At 35.5% G+C, this 20,508-nt stretch overlaps 1 protein-coding gene across 4 annotated transcripts in view; it reads left to right on the plus strand.

Annotated features, from left to right (window-relative positions):
* GABRA2 (gamma-aminobutyric acid type A receptor subunit alpha2) overlaps positions 1-20,508 on the plus strand; it is a 128,894-nt gene that overhangs the window by 92,327 nt on the left and 16,059 nt on the right. For all 4 annotated transcript variants that reach the window (XM_059162281.1, XM_059162265.1, XM_059162254.1 and 1 more), the window contains one exon: positions 18,107-18,309. In XM_059162281.1, the coding sequence (XP_059018264.1) occupies positions 18,107-18,309 (203 nt within the window). The remainder of the gene's footprint in view (positions 1-18,106; positions 18,310-20,508) is intronic.

Here is a 20,508-nt window from a genome sequence, read left to right on the forward strand (position 1 = left end):
GAAAGCGGGTGCGGGGCACACACAGTCTCCGCAAAACATATTCCAGATCCCTGCCTTCCCCGAGGCTTGGGCTGCAGAGTGCTAACGGGAGGCACACCTGGCATCCCAGTATTGACTTTGGCACAAGGCAGCACATGCTAATCAGCAAGCTGCCAGCTCACCGGCCGCCCTCCTTCCCGCTGTCAGGGACACATCCCAGTCAGCCACTGCCAATTAGGAAAGTGACGGAGGCAAAATACATTAATAAACCATGGCAAGGAAAATTAGAAAGCCTTGCTAGTTCTACTCTAGAGGCAGATTTAGAAGTTGTTTCGGGAATATAGGTGGCCTGGTTAAGCTTGATTGATGAAAATGAATTACTAGTGAGGGCAGGGAAAAAGAATTAAAAGTATATGGTAGTGTTTTGTCTGTTTTTTTTTTTTTTTAATTTTTAGATTTTGCCCAGGATGTGCAAGTATCACTTCAGTACAGTTATAACCATTCAAGTCACGAGGACAGGTTATCCAGTCCTATTTTCTGCACTGAAATCTCATAATAATGAGGAAAAAAAATTATATAATAGCATTTACTGAGCACTGTCTGTTAGTCATATGCTTTCGGGCACTTCAGATTTACTCATTATTTAATTCTGAAAATAAAACAAAACAAAACTCCAGTTAGGAAAGTTAATTATGCCCTCTTTTCAGACAAGAACATTGGAACCCGAAGGTATAAGCAACTATTTCATTACCAGACAGCAGGTCAGTAACAAAGAAAGAATTTGACCTTGCAGCATTCTGACTCCAATGGGTGTCCTACTACTGCACTGTTGTGTTGTCAGACAATCTCCCTCTTCTTTTCCATCTTCTTTTAGCGCCTGAAGTCAGAACTATGCTGGATGATTGCTTCTCACAAGGGTAATTTCTGTTTGAGAGTCAGGCTTACTAAACATAGATCAGAACTGGAAGTGAACCTTCAGATTTGAATGTGCTAGTTCACTGTTAGAATCAGCAGCTGCTTATTGAGGTATTCCTTGAGCTTATTGAGGCAAGATTCCTTCCCCTATTCCTTGCCCTGAAGTTGATGAAATCCGATTATGGTACAGCAACTAATACATTAAATGACTTTCCAAAGTTCAGTCCTTCCAGGTGTCATATTCTGAATATTTAAGCAAAATTAACCTGGTTAATCCAGGTCTTTAAAAAGTAGAGCTTCTTAAAATAGCATCACCTTAGTCATTAGAAACTCTTGCTTAATCTTAAGTGAAGAATTTGATTATTTCTTTTGACTGAAGTCTATAAAACTATTTCTCTTCAATTTACTTTGTCTTAGAACTCACCTATGAAAGTTTGATAACCTGATAGCATGTATGAGAGAGAATCCACGTGTTTCAAGAGGAGGGTTTCATTTTTTGTTGTTTTGTTTTAATTTTCTTGTAAATATAATTTTTTCTTCCCTTAAGCATTGAAATAACAAAATGGAAAATAATGGCTTTTCTACTCTGATTATTTTACTTTTCCTACTGGTTTGGGTCATTAAATATTTAGTTTCACTATAGCAAAATTTTGAGTGCATATTTATCCTTAGGTTTTAAACTATCAAAAACATTAAAGCTGTTATTTATTTTCAAATATCCTAAAGTTTCAAGGAAATGATTTCCATTTGGGTGACTTTTTTTGTGATAAAATATTTTTATTAATGCATTATTCATCACAATAACGTACTATCTTCCCTGTTAAATCACCTCAGGGAGCTATAAGAAATCACCAGGACTATTAACATTTGAACAGCCACCCAGCACTTTATGGCAATGCAATTACAAGACAGAAATAGTAAAAGGATTTGATAACAATGGAGACTTTATACAGGATAGTGTTTTATGTAGTCTTCTATTCTTTTATTGTCTTATTGTCATCATACTGAATATATTATTTTCTTTTAAATTCATGAAATCAGAATATTACTGTTTTAGTTCAAGCTGCTTCAACATAGTACATAGACTGGGTGGCTTGTAGACAATAGAAATTTATTTCACACAGTTTTGGAGGCTGGAAGTCTGAGATCAGGATGCCAGCATGGTGGGGTTTTGGTGAGGGCCCTCTTCTCCATTGTAGATTGCCAGCCTCTCACTGTGTCCTCACGTGGCTAAAAGAGAGTTAGCTCTTTGGCCTCTTATTTATTTATTTACTTATTTATTTAATTATTTACTTATTTGACAGACAGAGATCACAAGTAGGCAGAGAGGCAGGCAGAGCCAGAGAAGGGGGAAGCAGGTTCTACGCTGAGCGGAAAGCTGATCCAGGGCTTGATCCTTTGAGCCTGGGATCATGACCCGAGCAGAAGGGAGAGGCTTTAACCCGCTGAGCCACCCAGGTGCTCTTGGCCTCTTCTTATAAGGGCATTCATCCCATTCAAAAGGACTCCATCTGTATGACCAAATCATCTCCTAAAGCTCTACCTTCATCACACTGGGGACCAGATTTCAACACAAGAATTTGAGGGGAACACCAACATGCAGCTTGTAATAACTACCGCGACATTTGGCAGTGACACCAGACTGGAATTTCTTGGTAATGGAGTAGAATTACGGGGATCCTAGAGGGATGCTCCTGGCAGATTGTTTTCAGCTATTGTTAGATCCGGCCTTACATTAATCCAGAACTTCCATCTCACTCCTGACATTATTTGAGTTTGGATGTGAACCATGCTAGACTTCTTAGAATTCACTTCTCAAATAGAATAGATGCATGATTGATGGATAGTTCTTACAAGAGATTGGTCTTAAGTCATAATGACATTACCGCATTGATTTGATAGCAAAAATCTATCAAAGGAGCTCAAACATATCCTTTTAGAAATCTAGAAGCAGCATAGTTCAGTCATGAAGATGATGAGTTTAACAAGACCAGAAATATGAAGATCCACACTGAGAAGACTCGGGCTTTTTTGGAACAGTGGAAGGATGGAGGGAACCCAGTTCCTAAAGCTTTCCTTTCTCTTCTCCTGTAAGCCGCATGGGGCTATTTCTCAAGGTAGGAAATGAATAACTAAAATAGCCCAAGGCTTTCTAGGCATCCATTTAAGCAGTGTAATCCGTGTGTCTTTTGATTTTACTTAAACCACCACTAGATGGGACTCTTGCATCCTTGGTTTGGATTCTTAGCTTCTTTATCCACACTTTGGGGGCCTAATAAACTCCGCAATAACAGGGAAGCTATGCTCGTTATTGAACAGATGCTAAATGGGACATTTGCATATATCATTTAACATTCTAGCTTATAAAGTATGTATTATAATTCCCATTTTAGAGATAAAGTCACTGAGGCTGGAATAAATAAAGAGAGGGAAGGGAGACTGTAGTATTTGTTGAGCAATTCTATGTGCTGGGCATATATACTTGTACCATCCTCCCAACATCTATAAAAACTATCATTTCCATTTGGCAGATGGGGAAGGTACCAAAGCTTAGCAAAGTCACCTAACTGTTGAGGCAGAAGCAGAATCCAGACCTTTGCCTGACTATAGTGCACATTTTTCTGTGTATAGCCACTTCTCAATACTTTAATGCATGATATAACTTTAATGTTTCTTAAGATCATAAGGGCTTCAGCAGTAGAATGCAGGGGTTGGATTCATGATACTGAAAAGTACATGATATAGACATAAAATTGACTGTTTAGATCAGGCAGTATAGTCTAGTAGTATGGGCTTTTGAGACAGACTGCTAGGTCTGTATCCCACTTCTCCTACTTGATAACAGTATGATCTTCAGTAAGGTGCTCAACTCCCTTGACCTCAGTTTTCTCAACTGCAAATGAGGATGACAATAATACCTATAGTAGGCACTTCTCAGTGCCTACATTTTATTATCCGATTTATGGTAATATAAGAACATAAGACTTACGTGCAAAAGATTTATGCTATCTTTACATCACATTTATATTATAATTTTCTGATTAAACCTCGGTTTTATTTTAAAGCTTACTAGATTCTGAACTTGTGTCTTTCCTATAGAACTATAAATATGGTCCACCATTGTTACTGTTCAATTTTTAAAATTAGTTTTTTTCAATCAGTGAATCAACAGATAATGAGTATGCACTATTGCCAGAATCTGAGTTCGGCGGCAGCATTTTATTTATTTTTGATTTTTTAAAGATTTTATTTATTTATTTAACAGAGAGAGAGAGAGAGCGGGTGAGTGTACAAGCAGGGGGAGAGGCAGAGGGAGAGGGACAAGCAGACTCCCTACCAAATAGGGAGCCTCATGCAGGGCTCAATCCCAGAACCCCAGGATCACAACCTGAACCAAAGCAGACATTTAACTGACTGAGCTACCCAGGTGCCCCTCAGCAGCAGCATTTGAAAGGACACAATGAGCCACATGCCCACAAGCCACTCAGAGTGTGGAGGAGTGACACAGGTGTGTAAATAAGTAGGTGAAGTAAAAGGTTATGGATGCCAAGAGAGAAATGTATTAGAATAAGGAAAGAGCAAAAAGAAGAAACAATTATATCTGAGGAAGGAGCCTTCAGAGAAGCCCACAGGGAAGAAGAATCATGTCAAGTCTTGCAAATTAGCATTATGGAAAAGGACATATTCTAAGCAGAAGGCACATAATTATCAAAAGCAACATGAAGCATATGGAGAACAACCAGTTATTAACCAGTATATCTTAAGTGTGGGATTCATTTATTTATAACGATGTTAGAATGAAACCAGTTCATGTACTGCTTTACATTCCATGCTAAAGCCAAGGAAGCTGCTTGAAAGGTATTTTAGCAAAGGAGTAAAATTGACATACTTGATCTTAGGTTAAAGTATTATGAGGCATATTGGGTAAATAGATTTAGATGGTATGAACGATACAGGGTGATTGTTAAGAGATTATTGGCATCATCTGGTTGAGAAATAATAAAGGAATAAAAATAGGACAATAAATATTGGTGGAGGATAGAGTTAATAGATTTGAGAGACATTAAGCAAGGAAAATATGCAGGGCACAGTGAATCTGAAGAGGCAAGAAATGTAGTCATTGCAGAACACGCCTAGATTTCTAATTGAGTGGCTAAATAAATGTAATGTTATTCCCTAAGTTACAGAGAATTATAGAAGACACGATAGGTTTTGGTTCAGTTGTGAATGTTTAAAATTTGAGGTTTCTGCGGGATTTATCTCTGTCGGATTACAAAAAAAAAAAAAGTCTTCTCTGGTCTCCCTGTCCTTAGTCTTACCCTCTCATTCCATGCTACACAGTGCAACAAAAGTGATCTTTCTAAACTCAGTTTAGGATATAACCCTCTCCTACATGAAATCTTTCTGTGACTCTGTATTGTACTCACTGCTCAAACTGTTAACAGGATTGTAAGGTCTTTGTGAGACTTCCCAAGCCTAACCCACTGCGAGCCCACCTTTTGCTATATTGATTGATGTACATGAGACCTAGAAACATGTTTTTTCTTCATTAGCATATTCCTCAGACTCTTAAAATCTCCTTTTATGCATTATTTCTTCCAGGAAGCCTTCTTTTACTCCAAAATCTTGATAGGTATCCTTAGGGAGTCTTAGAGCACCCCATACCTTCTCCATCACTTGTTATACTATCTGTAAAACATGCCTACCAATTATCTGCATTGTTTAGTAGGCTCTATTCTCCTTGAGCATTTAATTTATGGTTTTCTTTATACACACAGCTAACAAAGTGACAGGTATGTAGTGGACTGAATACATTTTTAATGAAAAAAAATGAATTGATATAGAAGGTTCAGTACATTTTTACTGAGTTCATGTGGAGATATTCAAGAGATGGTCAGATATTTGGACTAGGAGCTTATGAGATATATCCTTGGTGATCTTCTGGGTATGGGAGAAAGTTAGGAGATGGGAAGAAATGCTCCTGCCAAGAGAGAGCAGTAACTAAGACAAGTAGAAGAGCAATACATTGCTTTGTGGAATATGAGCAATTCAGTGACCAGTGCCTAAGGACAGCCTACAAAAAGAATGCTGGAAGAGTGGTTAAAAGATGGATGGAAAACAAGTAGCTGTGAAATCTCTACCTAAACGGGTATCTGAGAGTGGGGCTGGGGACTTCCTGGAAGCTGCCTTTGCACAGGAAGCACACTGGCATGGCTAGCAAGAGGCCTGTGTCTGCCGATTTGGTTTCGTTTTATTTATCATGTAGTTTGGCATGTTAGAAAGTCAATAAATACAAAACGTTCCTTTCTTCCTTTCCTAAATTTTCATAGGAAAATTTCTGGGTAGTCACAAGCCTGCATCTGTCAGAGATGATTGTCTTTTAGTGAGTCACGGAAGACTAGAAATTTTGATTCTAGTAGGGCACACCAAATCAAAACTACCGTTCTTTTCCTGTCTTACTGCTAGATGTAGTCGGATGACTAGTTCTCAAAGACCTAGGAATAGAAATTAGATGTATAATTTTCCCTTTGTGGGCTTCAGCTCAGAAGCATGCCCCTGAAGTGAAAGGGTGTGGCTCTCCTTTCCCTGTCTGTTTGCTGGAATGTAGATCAGGCATTGGCAAGCCCTCTCAAACGTCCAGAATATGGGCAATACCTTCTAAATGGCAGAGAAGTAAGAAAGAGGAAGCCTAGGTCTTTGGTATCAGGGCCATCATGCCCTTGTATGCCTTATACCAAAATTGTCAAATGAAAGTTGGAGGCTTTCTTTGTATTTTATCTGCTTTCTTACCTGCTCACTCCAGAGAATAGTTTTTCCCTGGTGCTTCGCTTAATACCTTTTCCAAGATTTAACTGTAACATTATCTATATGTAATATGATATATATTTACATATATATTTTATTTATACACACTAATTATATTCTGTATACTATATGTGCACTTCTACATACAATGTTTTGAATAGAGTTATTGAGCGCATAAAATGTTTACATAAAAACACTTGCAATGGTCATTCTTTGCTCTAATCTTAAATACTACAAGGCATCCATTTCCCTAGTCATTGAATTCCAGAAAAAAATAGCTGGCATCAGGCTATTTTTATGTAGTTATGTATTTAGCTCCAAACACACACAAATATACCCAGTCATTTCTCCATCTATATCCACACAAATAGGTCTGTTTTCTTCTTAAACCACATTCATTCATTCAGTTTGAAAATATGTGCCAGGCTAGAGCTATGCTAGAGCTTTCAGATACAAAGTGAACAAGAATGATCCTTAACCTCACAGAGGTTGTGGTCTGTTTGAGGAGGTGGGAAGATAAACACTTGCAAAGATTACAGTATGTAATATTCTAGGAATATGCAGGGTGCTCTCTGAAAACACGGAAGGCGCACTCAACCTAGATTTGGAATATTAACTGATCCTTATAGCTTGAGGCTCCCGAATCCCCAGAGTTCCTGCATATTCATATACATTTTTATGTATGTACTTCACATTCATAATGATGGCAAATAAATTTTTGTCTATATCCATGAAAGTTTTTAACCTATTACTAATTTAACAATTAGTGTGTGTGTGTGTGTGTGTGTATATATATATATATATATATATATATATATATATATATATAAATTAAGGTTAGTACCATTACTGTGTGAACTTTCTTCTTACTTTCAATCTTAAAATATAATTTTGATTATGCCTATGGTGAAAATATTAAATAATTTGGCCAAACTTCAGAGGTAATAGTTTTGCCAAACATATAATCAAGCCAGTTTGGGGAGGGGGAGAAGATTAGGTAAGCTGACTGAATAAATCAGGTAAAAAAGATTAAAAATTTGGTTGATTTCTTCAGTTTTTCTAGATTTCACGAGTTGTTTTAAAATGATGTAGATACAACAGTATTATAACAATACTCCCATATTATGATTCATTTTGATTCATTTTTATATGCTTTTAAAGCTCCCTTTCTAAGATTCAGCTAGCAGGAACACAATGGACTGTTGGGAGCACCTGTGTTTCAAATTTAATTATGCTGGCCAAATTCAGAGATCTGGGAATTTGTTTAGTTGACTGTCAGTCATTTGCTGACATTAGTTCCAGAAGGTTGCCTATATTATGTTGATTGTGAAATATTCCTCAGTTTTTCTGATGCTCTGTCCAACTCCACTACCCAGAACACAACTAGAAAGAAATTCAGAAGTGGGACGCCTGGATGGCTCAGTTGGTTAAGCGGCTGCCTTCGGCTCAGGTCATGATCCCAGCGTCCTGGGATCAAGTCCCACATCAGGCTCCTTGCCACTCTGTCTGCCTGTGCTCACTCTTTCTGACCAAAAAAAAAAGTTAAAAAATAAAAAAAAATTCAGAAGTAGAAGAAATAGACATTTGACTAATAAAAAAAAATCTTGTTTTAAAAAAACTTGTATTAACATCGAGGCACTGGGCTTCAGGTTTCAGCACTGACATATGCAGAGCTTGCAAGTTGTCACTTTCATCCTTGCAACAAGAGAAAGCTGAACAAACTGAAAATTAAAGACTTTTCCTGCATTTGTAAGAGAATCGAGGTGACAGGCAAACTGCCATCCCAAATTGTGAAGAGGCAGGCACATTCAGAGAGACATAACTAAGATTTTTTTTTTTTTTTTTTAAACCTGGAAGAAGTGCTGCTTAAAGCATCATGTACGGGTAGGGACACTTAAATGCTCATTCTCTTGAATTGCTGGAGACGGGAGTATGGACATCTCCCATGCAACTCTTATCTTCTGTCTTCCCACCTAGCAGGCTTCTTTCAGTTCCACTTAAATGCTATGTTTCATGTCCCTGGTTTCCTGTGCATGTTCTTTCCCCAGTCGAGTATTATACTCCCTTGCCTTGTGACTGCTTTAACTTTTCCCATTATTTCCTTAGAGAAGTCTAATTCAGATTCGCAGTCTAGGTAGATCGCAGGATTACAGTTCATCATAGACCTTGCCCTGTTGTGACATTAGGTTTCTTTGCGCTCTTTTAAAAAATATATATTTTTATCTTTTTTGGTTTTGCTCACATTGCGCTCATAGTTCTACCATATACAGCATAAAATGAGGACAAAATGCCTATGTAGGAATTAGGAGGAATTCCATTGGAAAAGAAGGAATAAATTCCTTACAGTTCTCTTAATAAATGAATGCTTATCAATGACCGTTCACTGGAGAGTAGTTCAGTAAATATTTATTAGTTCATTTAAACACTATTTAATGAACTCTTGCTTTCGACTGAGCACCCTTTACCACTGGGTGAGAAGACAAGTCTCTACTCTGTATAGTTTGCTGGGGGATATAGTCACGTAAACCAACATGAAAGAATTTGATAGAAGTATGTGTAAGACCAGGTCACAGATGCCTTTACGGGTGTGAAATCCTGCAAAAGGATAAAACCACGCTGTATACTGTAACCTTAGAGGTGTTCAGCAATCTTTGCTCTTTTGTTCATTAATGTGTTCTGGGTGCCCATAAAATACTTTGCATTTAGTAGACTCTCAATAATTTACTCAGGGAAGAAATAGGAATCAGCTAAGTCAAAAAAGAGAGATGACTAAGAAGGGAAAGATCCACGGTAGGGAAAACAGTATGTTGCCTAGACTGGGCAAATTACCCCAACAAAGAAAATATTCGCATCAACTGCAACTCCAACTTCCAATATGCAAATGGTTTTAGATCATAGGGGCCTTTCACTGAGAAAAGGATATCAGGAAGAAAAGGGTTGAGTAGAGGGATATGAGTTTTTAATTTATTATATCCAGAATACATTCAGGCAAGCAAAAAGAAAAAAATATATATAATTCTTCACAGTATTGTGCACACTAAAAGTACCCTTTCAAACACCTTCTTCTAGATTATAATTGATAGTTTCTAAATTTTCACAAATTTCAAATTAGTGGAGTTTGACTTAATTGGGTTTTATGACAAGATACGTCATCTAGGTTCTAATTTCTGTCTGTAACCTGAAGTTTCAACGTTTTTATCATTCAGATGTAGCACAGTTATGAGTTAAAATTGCAACCTTAAAAATAAAATAAAATTGTAACCTTTCATAGTGCATTCATACTAGATTTGTAAGCGTTAAATCTAGCACTTGTTTTATCAGAATGTCTGGTTTTTTCTGCCACTTCTAGCAGTAACCAGCAGGTGGTATCAAACAATTTTACATTTGTGTTCTCTGGCAGTTTTGTGCCTGTTTGGTTTCTGAAACTTCTTCCTAACTTCCACCTGACACCTCAACAGCAAACACTCACACACAAGCATTTGATGGGGATAAAGGTCTAAAGGAAGATTGCATTCCATTTCATTTTATTTCTCTGATGTAAATTTGTCTTAACTTTGCTTCCAGAGTAATACGTTTTTTGCACATGCACTGAGGAATCTTTTTACAATAGAGGCACTGCTTTACATGTAGTAACTCATTTGGTCACTATGTGAACACTATAGGGGAAAACACTATTCCTTTTTTTTTTTTTTAAAGATTTTATTTATTTATTGTAGGAAAAGCAGGGGGAGCACAGATGCATGCATGAGCAGGGGGAGGGGCAGAGGGTGGTAGGGAGAGAGAATCCCAAGCCTGATACAGAACTCAGTCTCATGAACCTGAGATCAAGACCTGAGCCAAAATCATGAGACGGATGGTTAACCAACTGAGCCACCCAGGTGCCCCGGAAAACACTATTCTTAGTCCTCATTTCATCAGTGAGGATACTGTGGAACAAAGGGGCTAGGGACTGTCCCCGAGAGTACAAGATTAAGATTTAGACATCTGACCATGGAGCTCATAGGGTCAGTCTCTGTGCTGCAGTCACTTTCCCTGATTTGATTTTATTCTGTCAGAGCATATTTGCACCCAACACTTGGCATTCCTTCACTTTGGCACAATTTGCTTGGCCACTATGAGTTGAGACTTTGGCACCTACACCTCAGTAAGAAATATTAACATAGAATAAAACCAGAGTATCAAAGAGCTCTATGTGCAATATTGTCTCTGTATGGGGGATGGTCGCATATTCCGCATATATGCATGGCATTTTAATGCTGAAAGCACTTTAAGATACTTGTCTTCTATTTTACTGAAAAAGAAACTGAAGCCTCCCCAGGAAGCATTGCTTTATGGCAGTCACACACAGAAGATAAGGAGATAGTCTGTTTAAAAAATGCGGGAATATTCACTTTTGGAGACCCTAGTAGGTATAGAAAAATGCCCGTTGTTGGGAAGGGGGCAGGCATGGGGAAGGTCTATGAGCTTTCCAGGTAAATGCACCTCTTTATATAATGCCCAGTTCTATTATAGTGTGATGGGAACAGGCAAAGCTGAACTATCAGGCAGAAAAGCTGGCATATGAGAATCACATCCTTTCAGGAAGAAAAGAGGTAGAACTGTATGGTCAATGTTAACAATTTTATTCTCAAGTTTATAAAATCAGATGAAAGAAAATAAAATTTATTTATGGGGAAGATTTGAATATGATGAAAATTTGCCTCATAGTAGATGGATTCATATTAAAATTGATAAAATGTTTTATTGGTTTGAATGACTAGACCCAGATCTAATTTTAAACCAACAGTGTAGATTAGAATCATAATTAAATTTTTCATTACCTAATTTAAACTTGCATTTTTTTATAGATTTTCTTTAAATTAGCATTAATGTATCCATCAATCATTCCCAGAAATTTACACTTGAATTGCAAATGTTAAATGTAGTCAAGTATCCCTTGTTTAAATTAAAAATTTTGTATTTTTTTTTTTCTTATCACAAAAGGAAAGCAAGTTCACTACAGGGAAAAAAGAAAAAATGGATTCTTTCAATGTTAATTGTCCCAAAGATACCAATACTACCATCTTAGATTGTATCCTTACATGTTTTTCTGGTAAAATACCAAAGAAATAAACAATAAAAAATCAGGTATAAGTCCATTTTATATTTCATCTATCCATATCACAAAATACCTTCTCCCCATGGTGATAATTGGAGTTTCATTTGTTATATTATTTTTTGTTTACTAAGCTCATGCAGGTATATCTGTAATGATACACAAATCTAAATGTATATATTTTCATGAAAACTGAATCATGTTTTAAGCAAAATGTATTATACATATATTTGCAGTCAACAAATAGCCCTGCTTTACTCTTTGTAATACTGTGGTATTACTAGTGTAGATAATCAACAATTTATTAAACTATTTCCCAATCAATGAATATGCCAGTGTTTCCCACTTTTTTACTTTTACAGGTGTGTTCATGTAAAGAACCTTGTGTGTCATTTATCACTATGTATTTTCCTGCTGTCATTTCAGTAAGATAGATTTGTAATAGCAGTAATGATGACAACAAAAACAAGAAGAATTAAAATAGCTAACCTTTATTGAGTACTTATAGTGTGCCAGGCTTTGTGCCAAATGCATGGTTAACCTTCACAGCACACTTCTGAAGAAGGTGTTTCTTGTCAGTTTATAATTGTTTTGTAGTTGAGAAAATTAATGAGAATAGTTGAGGAACTTGCTCAAAGTCACCTTAAATAGCAAGTAGGGGAGCCAGGATCCAAAACCAGGCAATCCAACTACAAGCTCATTTGAGGACATAGCAATGCTGTTAATCAGTATCTTATACCACTCTGTCCCATGTAGAAGAATTGCCGGGGCTTTATAAGAGTAGATACCCACAAAAATAGTGGAGTAAGACATTCCAACTAAAAGTCTCTTGGTATTAGAGGGAGGAAAGTAGAGTCCCTTCAGGAAGTATTGTCTTCACTTAAGACATTCGCAAGAAGCTGGTCTTTGTATATTACCTGACTCAGAATTCCCTAGTGCAAAAGTTGCTACCAGGGAGATGCCACTAAAAGAATTTATGGGGAAATGTTTTTGTTGCTTCTGCCTTTGCTCTGTAAAAGCAAACACAACCCTTAGCAAGAAGAAGGGAATTAATATAAATTTGAATAGAGATCAATGAAATAGAGAATAGAAATCATATTAGAGAAAATCAACACACTACCATAGAGATCAACAAAATTGAACAAGATTTCAGCTAGACTGACCAAGAAAAGGTGAGAAAACTCAAAAGTTTAAATTTAAGAAGAAGGAACATTACTACTGACCTTATGGAAATGAAAGAGATTCTAAGGGAATCTGTGAACAATTGTTTACCCCCGAAATGAAATAACCTAGAATAGACTAATTCCAGAAAAAACAAATTATCAAAAATGACTCAAGAGTCTGAGCAAATCTATAGCAAGTAAAGCTGTGAAATGAGCAACAATAAAAAATCAATAGAAGTCCAAGGCCAGATTGTCTTATTGGTGAATTTTACCAAAATATTGAAAAAAGAATTAACGCCATCCTTTCTCAAACTCTGAAAATATAAATGAGGGACCTTCTTGGCTCATTCTGTAGCACCATTTACCAAGAAAACCAAAAACAGACAAAGAAATAACAAGTCAAAACAACAACAAAAACCAACTCTACAGATCAATATTCCTTAGATATATAGAATGTCTTCAACAAAATACTAGCAAACTGAAACCAGCCACATATAAAAAGGATTACGTATGATGACCCCAAATGGGATTTATCCTAGGAATGAAAGTTTGGTTCAACATACAAAAATCAAATCAATGTAAACAACGAATTTATGGGGTATGGAAAAAACACACAATCATCTCAAAACCCTGGAAAACAAAACACAGTATGCTTTCATGATTAAAAAAACCCAACAAATTGTCACAAGAAAAAGAACTTTCTCAACTTGATACACGTGGATGGAAGAAAAAGCCCACAGCTAACATCATACTTACAGGTGAAGATTAAAAGCTGCTATGCCAACATCAGGAACAAGATAGGGATGTCTGCCTTCATCAATTCTACTCAACCTCATGTTGCCTATTCTAGCCAGTGCAGTTAGGCAAGAAAAACAAATAAAAGGCATTCAGTTTGGAAAGGAACAAGTAACACTCTATTTTAGATGACATGATTTTATATATATAAAATCCCTAGTAAACCACATAAAAACTATTAAAGCTAATACATTCAGCAAAGTTGCAGGGTACAAGGCCAACAGAAAAAACAGTTGAAGTTCTCTACACTAGCATTGAACAATCTGAAAAGAAAATTAAAACTATATCTCCATTTACATTAACATCCACATTAAATATCTATAAATAAATCTAAATTTACAGGTGAAAGGTTTGTACACTTGTACACTGAAAATTATAAAATGTTGCTAAAAGATATAAAAGAAACTCTAAATAGATTACATATATAAAATATATATATGTACATATATATGTATATATGCATATATAATACATATATATGTAAATATATTTACATTTATATATATATAATTATAAAGGCTACATAGGTATTCTGTTTTCAGGAATTGGAAGACCTAATATAGTTAAGATGGCAATCGTGCCCAAAACAATAGCTTAAATGTAGTGCATATCAAAATTCCAGCAATCTTTTTTGCAGCAATTAGCAAATTTATTATAAAACCACATGTGAATTGAATACAAGGGACCCTGAATAACCAAAACAGTCTTGAAAAGGACTAAGAAATTGGGAGGATTCAAGCTTCTTAACTTCAACACTTATTCTAAAGCTATAATCATCGAAACAGTTTGAAACTTGGATAAGGATCAATTTACAGAGTAATGGAATAGAATTCAAAGTGCAGAAACAAGCCCATATATCTATGGTCCCTTTCTTTCTTTCTTTCTTTCTTTGAGAGTCATAGTTGTTTTTTTTTTTTTCCTGCCCTAGGCTTACCCTGGAGAATATTTTTTTTAATTTTTATGTATTTTTAAAATTTCTTTTCAGTGTTCCAGAATTCATTTATGCACCACACACAGTGCTCCATGCAATATGTGCCCTTCATAATACCCACCATCAGGCTCACACAACCTCCCACCCCCCATCCCTCCAAAACCCTCAGATTGTTTTTCACAGTCCACTGTCTCTCATGGTTCATCTCCCCCTCCAATTTCCCCCAACTCCCTTCTCCTCTCCATGTCCCCATGGCTTCCATGTCATTCCTTATGCTCCACAAATAAGCAAAACCATATGATAATTGACTCTCTCTGCTTGACTTATTTCACTCAGCATAATACCTTCCGGTCCTGTTCATGTTGATACAAAAAGTTGGGTATTCATCCTTCCTGATGGAGGCGTAATACTCCATGGTATATATGGACCACATCTTCCTTATTCATTTGTCCATTGAAGGGCATCTTGGTTCTTTCCAAGGTTTGGCAACTGTGACCAATGCTACTATGAACACTGGGTGCAGTTGGCCCTTCTTTTCACTACATCTGTATCTTTGGGGTAAATACGCAGTAGTGCAATAGTAAAAGTATGTTTCTTAGTTTGCTTCTCTCTTTTTTTCCCCTAAGCTAGTTTTCTTTCTTAAATTCCACATATGAGTGAAATCACATGGTATTTCTTTTTCTCTGATTGATTCATTTTACTTAATATAATGCTCTATAGCTCCACCTTTTCGTTGCAAATGGTAAGACTTCATTCTTTTTTATAGCTGAATAATATTTCTGTGTGTGTGTGTGTGTCCATCAGTTGATGAACATTTGAGCTGTTTCGATAATTTGGCTATTATAGATCTTGCTGCTGTATACATCAGTGTGTATGTATCCCTTTGAATTAGTGTTTTGTTTTGTTTTGTTTTGTTTTTCTTTATTCTTTGGGTTAATACCTAGTAGTGCAAGTCCTGGATCAAAGGGTAGTTCTATTTTTAACTTTTTGAGTAATCTCCACACTGTTTTTCATAGTGGTTGCACCAGTTTTCACTCCCAAAAACAGTGTGAGAGGGTTCCTCCTCCTCCATATCCTTGTCAATACCTGTTGTTCCCTGTGTTGTTGATTTTAGCCATTCTGACAGATGTGAGCTGATACCTCATTATAGTTTTGATTTGTATTTCCTTGATGATCAGTGATGTTGAGCATCTTTTTGTGTGTCTGGTTGCCATCTGTTTGTCTTATTTGGAAAAATGTCTGTTTTCTCCCCATTTTTTAATTGTATTATTCATTTTTGGGTTATTGAGTTGATAAGTTCTTTATATATTTTTGGATATTGACTCTTTATCAGATACGTTGTTTACAAATAATTTATCCCATTTCATAGGTTGCCTTTTAGTTTTGTTCATTGTTTCCTTCACTGTGGAGAAGTTTTTATTTTGATGAAGTCCCAATAGTTTATTTTTGATTTGGTTTCCCTTGCCTCAGGAGACATACATAGTAAGAAGTCACTGTGGTGTGGTCTGTTGATTTCAACAACAATCCTAATGCCATTCAATAGGGAAGGAAAAGGGGCACCTGGGTGGCTCAGTGGGTTAAAGCCTCTGCCTTTGGCTCAATCGAGCCCCGCATCGGGCTCTCTGCTTAGCAGGAAGCCTGTTTCCTCCTCTCTCTCTCTGCCTGCCTCTCTGCCTACTTGTGATTTCTATCTGTCAAATAAATAAATAAAGTCTTCAAAAAACAATAGGGAAGGAAAAGTCTTTTCAACAAATAACACTGATACAACTGGTTATCCACATGCGAAAGAATGAATTTGTACATCTACCTCACACTTTACATAAAAATTACGCCAAAATGGACCAAGACCTAAATGTCAGAACTAAAAGTGTAAAACTCATAGAAGAAAATGTAGGCTTATATCTTTATGACTTTGGATTAGGTAACAGTTTCTTAGATATGACATAAATCTGTAATCCTTATTCAGAGAGGATGTCTGTTATCCCACATTCTCCTCAATACTACCATAGTATAAATCTTTTAAAGTTTGTTAACATTTTGCTGACTATATGGTTTTAGAAAGGTATGTCATTATCTCTTTGTTTGTATTTCCTTAACTGCTAGTGAAGTTAGGTGTATTTCCATATATTGATTTGTCATTTGCATTGCTATATTATGGGTGTGTGTGAGTATGTGTGTGTGTGAGCGTGTGGGCACTCATATAGGGGTTGAAGGAGGATATGATTTCAGTTGTGGTTGTATGTGGTTGTATCTATCATGTCTTCTATTTAATTATTCTAATGTACCAAATTCGCAAAAGAAAACATCCTCACAATCTAAACCTTTCACTTTGATGCATGAAAGGCAATGTGTTTTGTAGATGTGTTTTTTAATATTGACTTAGCAGTAGGTGAGCCTAATTTATTTTTCTGTCTTTTATTGCTACTACTTCCATCATATTCCTATATGCATTCACTCATGATTAAATAGAATTATTTTCTGTTTTGAATTACTAACTGTTGTAGATGAGAAGAAAAAGCTGCTTTATTTATCCTAAGGGAAAGCAAAGAATACAATACAATAAAACTTTAATATATGAACATTTCTTTAACATTTTAACTCTTTTAAATGTACGTGATTAAACTTCTATTGGATCTCTGATAAAACAGGTAATTGCAGACATTTTGACAGCTGATATTGCAACTTACCTCCTGAGTTATTGCTTTCTTTTTACTTAATTATTGCGACTTCCCTGACTACTGGCAGAAAAGCTTTACAATGAAAGGGACTAAATTACTTTTTCAACCAACAGAGGCATAAAATATTCTTTAAAAGTAGTGATTTGCATTTTTATAAAGTTTGAAGTTTAGTTTCTTGTTTTATTTTCTATAGATTCTAAGCTTCATTATGAAAGAAATTATGTCTTCACAATGCTAAGTGATCCAGAATTAATTTCGTATTTAGGTAGCTATACTTGGATAAAGAACTTCTTAATCATAGTTCCATTGTGATCACTGGTGTGGATGATTGGTCCATTGCTGAGCATGATTTAAACAAATGATGAACAAATTCATGTGAGGTTTTGTTTAAGATTTTTAAAAAAATAATGTTAATGCATAATGGCACAATTTACAGTAACTGCTTTCCTCATAGGAAATCCTACTTTCAAAATCGGCCGTATTTTTAACCTTAACAATACTAAAAAAGAGAAAAAAGATTCATACAAACAAAAATGAAAACAAGACATTTCAGAGTTATTACTTCAAGAATTAAAATAGCCATTTGTGATAATTAACTTTGCGCTGTTCTTCCAGCTTTGGTTGTTGTTGTTTGTTTGTTTGTTTAGTTGATAGAACTGACAGCAAAAGTAACTTTGAGAAAAAGAATACTTTCAATTCTGTCTTGCTAGTATCCATTCATGTTTTTGTTCCTATCTTTCTGCAGGAGTAACAACTGTTCTAACAATGACAACTCTAAGCATCAGTGCTCGGAATTCCCTCCCCAAAGTGGCCTATGCAACTGCCATGGACTGGTTTATTGCTGTTTGTTATGCATTTGTGTTCTCTGCCCTAATTGAATTTGCAACTGTTAACTACTTCACCAAAAGAGGATGGGCTTGGGATGGGAAGAGTGTAGTAAATGACAAGGTAAGTGAGAACTTCCTTCTCACCATGATTAAGAGAATCCCCTAACAGATTTAGCTTGTAACAGATACGTTCCTAAAAACGGACATGAAGAACATGTGAATGTAAATTATCTGTATCTTTATATCTATGTCATAGATATATATATATATAAATCATACAGATTTCTTTTAAAGTATGCTCTTGCCTGAAATTCTTTAGGAATGCTTGTGTATTACTTCTGTTCAAACTCCCCAGCATCTGTTGAGCTCTGACTGTGTGTAAGGCATTGGGCTAAGTTTTTGGCATATGCTCTATCATGTAAACTTTAAATTTTATGATTAAGGTCTCTTTTTAACTCTCAGTTTTCTAATGAAGAAGCTGAGACTTGGTGAAGTTATTTACTTGCCCAAATTCACACAACTGGTTAATAAGTATACTTAAATGCAGATCTATTTGGCCATTAAATTAATACTCTTAAATACCATACTGCTTTGGCATTAACTTTACCTGTTATAGAATTTCAGACCCTATCAGTGGGTTGAGTTACTCTTCACCTATCCCCCATCTCTGTTGCTTGGATATAAAAGTTCAAGCAACATTATTCTCCTCCCATGTTATATGGAATAAGTAACTAGGTGTGAAATGCCTAGAAATTTTAAGTTGCTCACGTAGTCTATGAGAGTTATTTGTTTTGAAGATTAATTTCTTTGGGAATTATTGGTGTCCATTTTTAGATTGCAAGTACTGAAGCTAGTGGGAGTTTTGACCATTAATATAATAGCTGTTCCATTTATTTTATAGATTATTATTCATCTGCATTAAGAGGAAGGTCTGGATATATCACAATGAGATACATACAGTTTTCTTAATAGTTCAGTTCTACTTGGAGGGCTTCTTTTTAACAATATATCTATTAAAATATGTCTTCCATTAAGTTTGGAATAACATACTTGCTGATCTCACTTCTTTATCAGTTATTTAAATATTTTTTTCTTATTTCTAAGACCATATTTCAGTTTAAGCATATAAATGGTTGATGTTATCATTTAAAAGTCTCACTCTTTTTTTTTTAATTTTATAAACTGTGTCAGTTTTAATAAGTGCTGGTTTATTTCATTTTATAGGTGATGTTTTGCATACTAACAGCCACTGAATAATTGTTAAAGGGAATCTGATTAACTTTCTATGCTTAACTTCAAGGCTATTTCAGAATTTCCATTACATTTTGTTGTTGATTTATGTTTTCATTTTCCATATAATGTAATGCTTTTTCATTACTGTCTATGCAATTATTTCTTTTTAGTTATATTAGTTAAACATGCACTTTCATACTAACTTTTTTGAAGATTAAATGCTAGTTATATTACTAAATGCCAGACATATTTATAAATTTATCACAAAAGAAAAATAGTGGTTTGTGGTATAAATGCTCGGAATAGATATTTATTGATATGTCACTTTTTAATGCTCTGAGGGTGACAGTCAAATTGACATTGTGATTTGGCATATCAAATAAAATACCTTCTCCCCGAACTCAGAAAATAGAGGTACTTTTAAATGCAAAAATTACATTCCTGATAATGCATTCTAAAAGAAATAACTTGGTACTAATGAATACTGAATTTATTCAAACCACATACCAAATCACACAGAGTAAAGACAAATCTAGGACAAAATCATTGATGTTCCAACCTAATCTACAGGAAAATAACTAATAAATTCTATATTATTTCAGTTCTAAGTGGTTCAAGTTCATGGTTAAGTTAAAGGGAATATTACATCCAACTTGTTGCTTGGTCTTAATCACTTTTCCATAACTAAAAGGGCCAAACACAATGGCAGGTACTTGCTAGGCAAAGTTTTTTGTTGAATAAAAGAATAAATGAGTTTCCTTATTAAGTCTGGCAATGCAACACCAGTGAGACTTCTTTGCCTTCATGGAAAAGATTTTAGAACTTGACCATGGTGAGTGAGTACTCAACCCAATTTTTTGATTCAAATTAATTTTAGGAGGTGCTTCCTAAACTTAGCTTAGAAATAACCAGATCCTTAAAAATGAAAGGAGATGAAGTAGAGTGTCCCAAACTAGCCTATCTGCCTAAAAAAAGATTACAGTATATATAGTCTACTTTCAGCTACCTCTGCTTTAGTTTTCCTTAGATTTAATTTTTAAGTGGAAAAATGGTAATTTTCTTGTATTACAGAGTTTTTATCCACTGC

This window comes from Mustela lutreola, chromosome 1 (genome assembly GCF_030435805.1).
Source record: "Mustela lutreola isolate mMusLut2 chromosome 1, mMusLut2.pri, whole genome shotgun sequence".
In the NCBI taxonomy this organism is placed as follows: Eukaryota; Metazoa; Chordata; class Mammalia; order Carnivora; family Mustelidae; genus Mustela; species Mustela lutreola.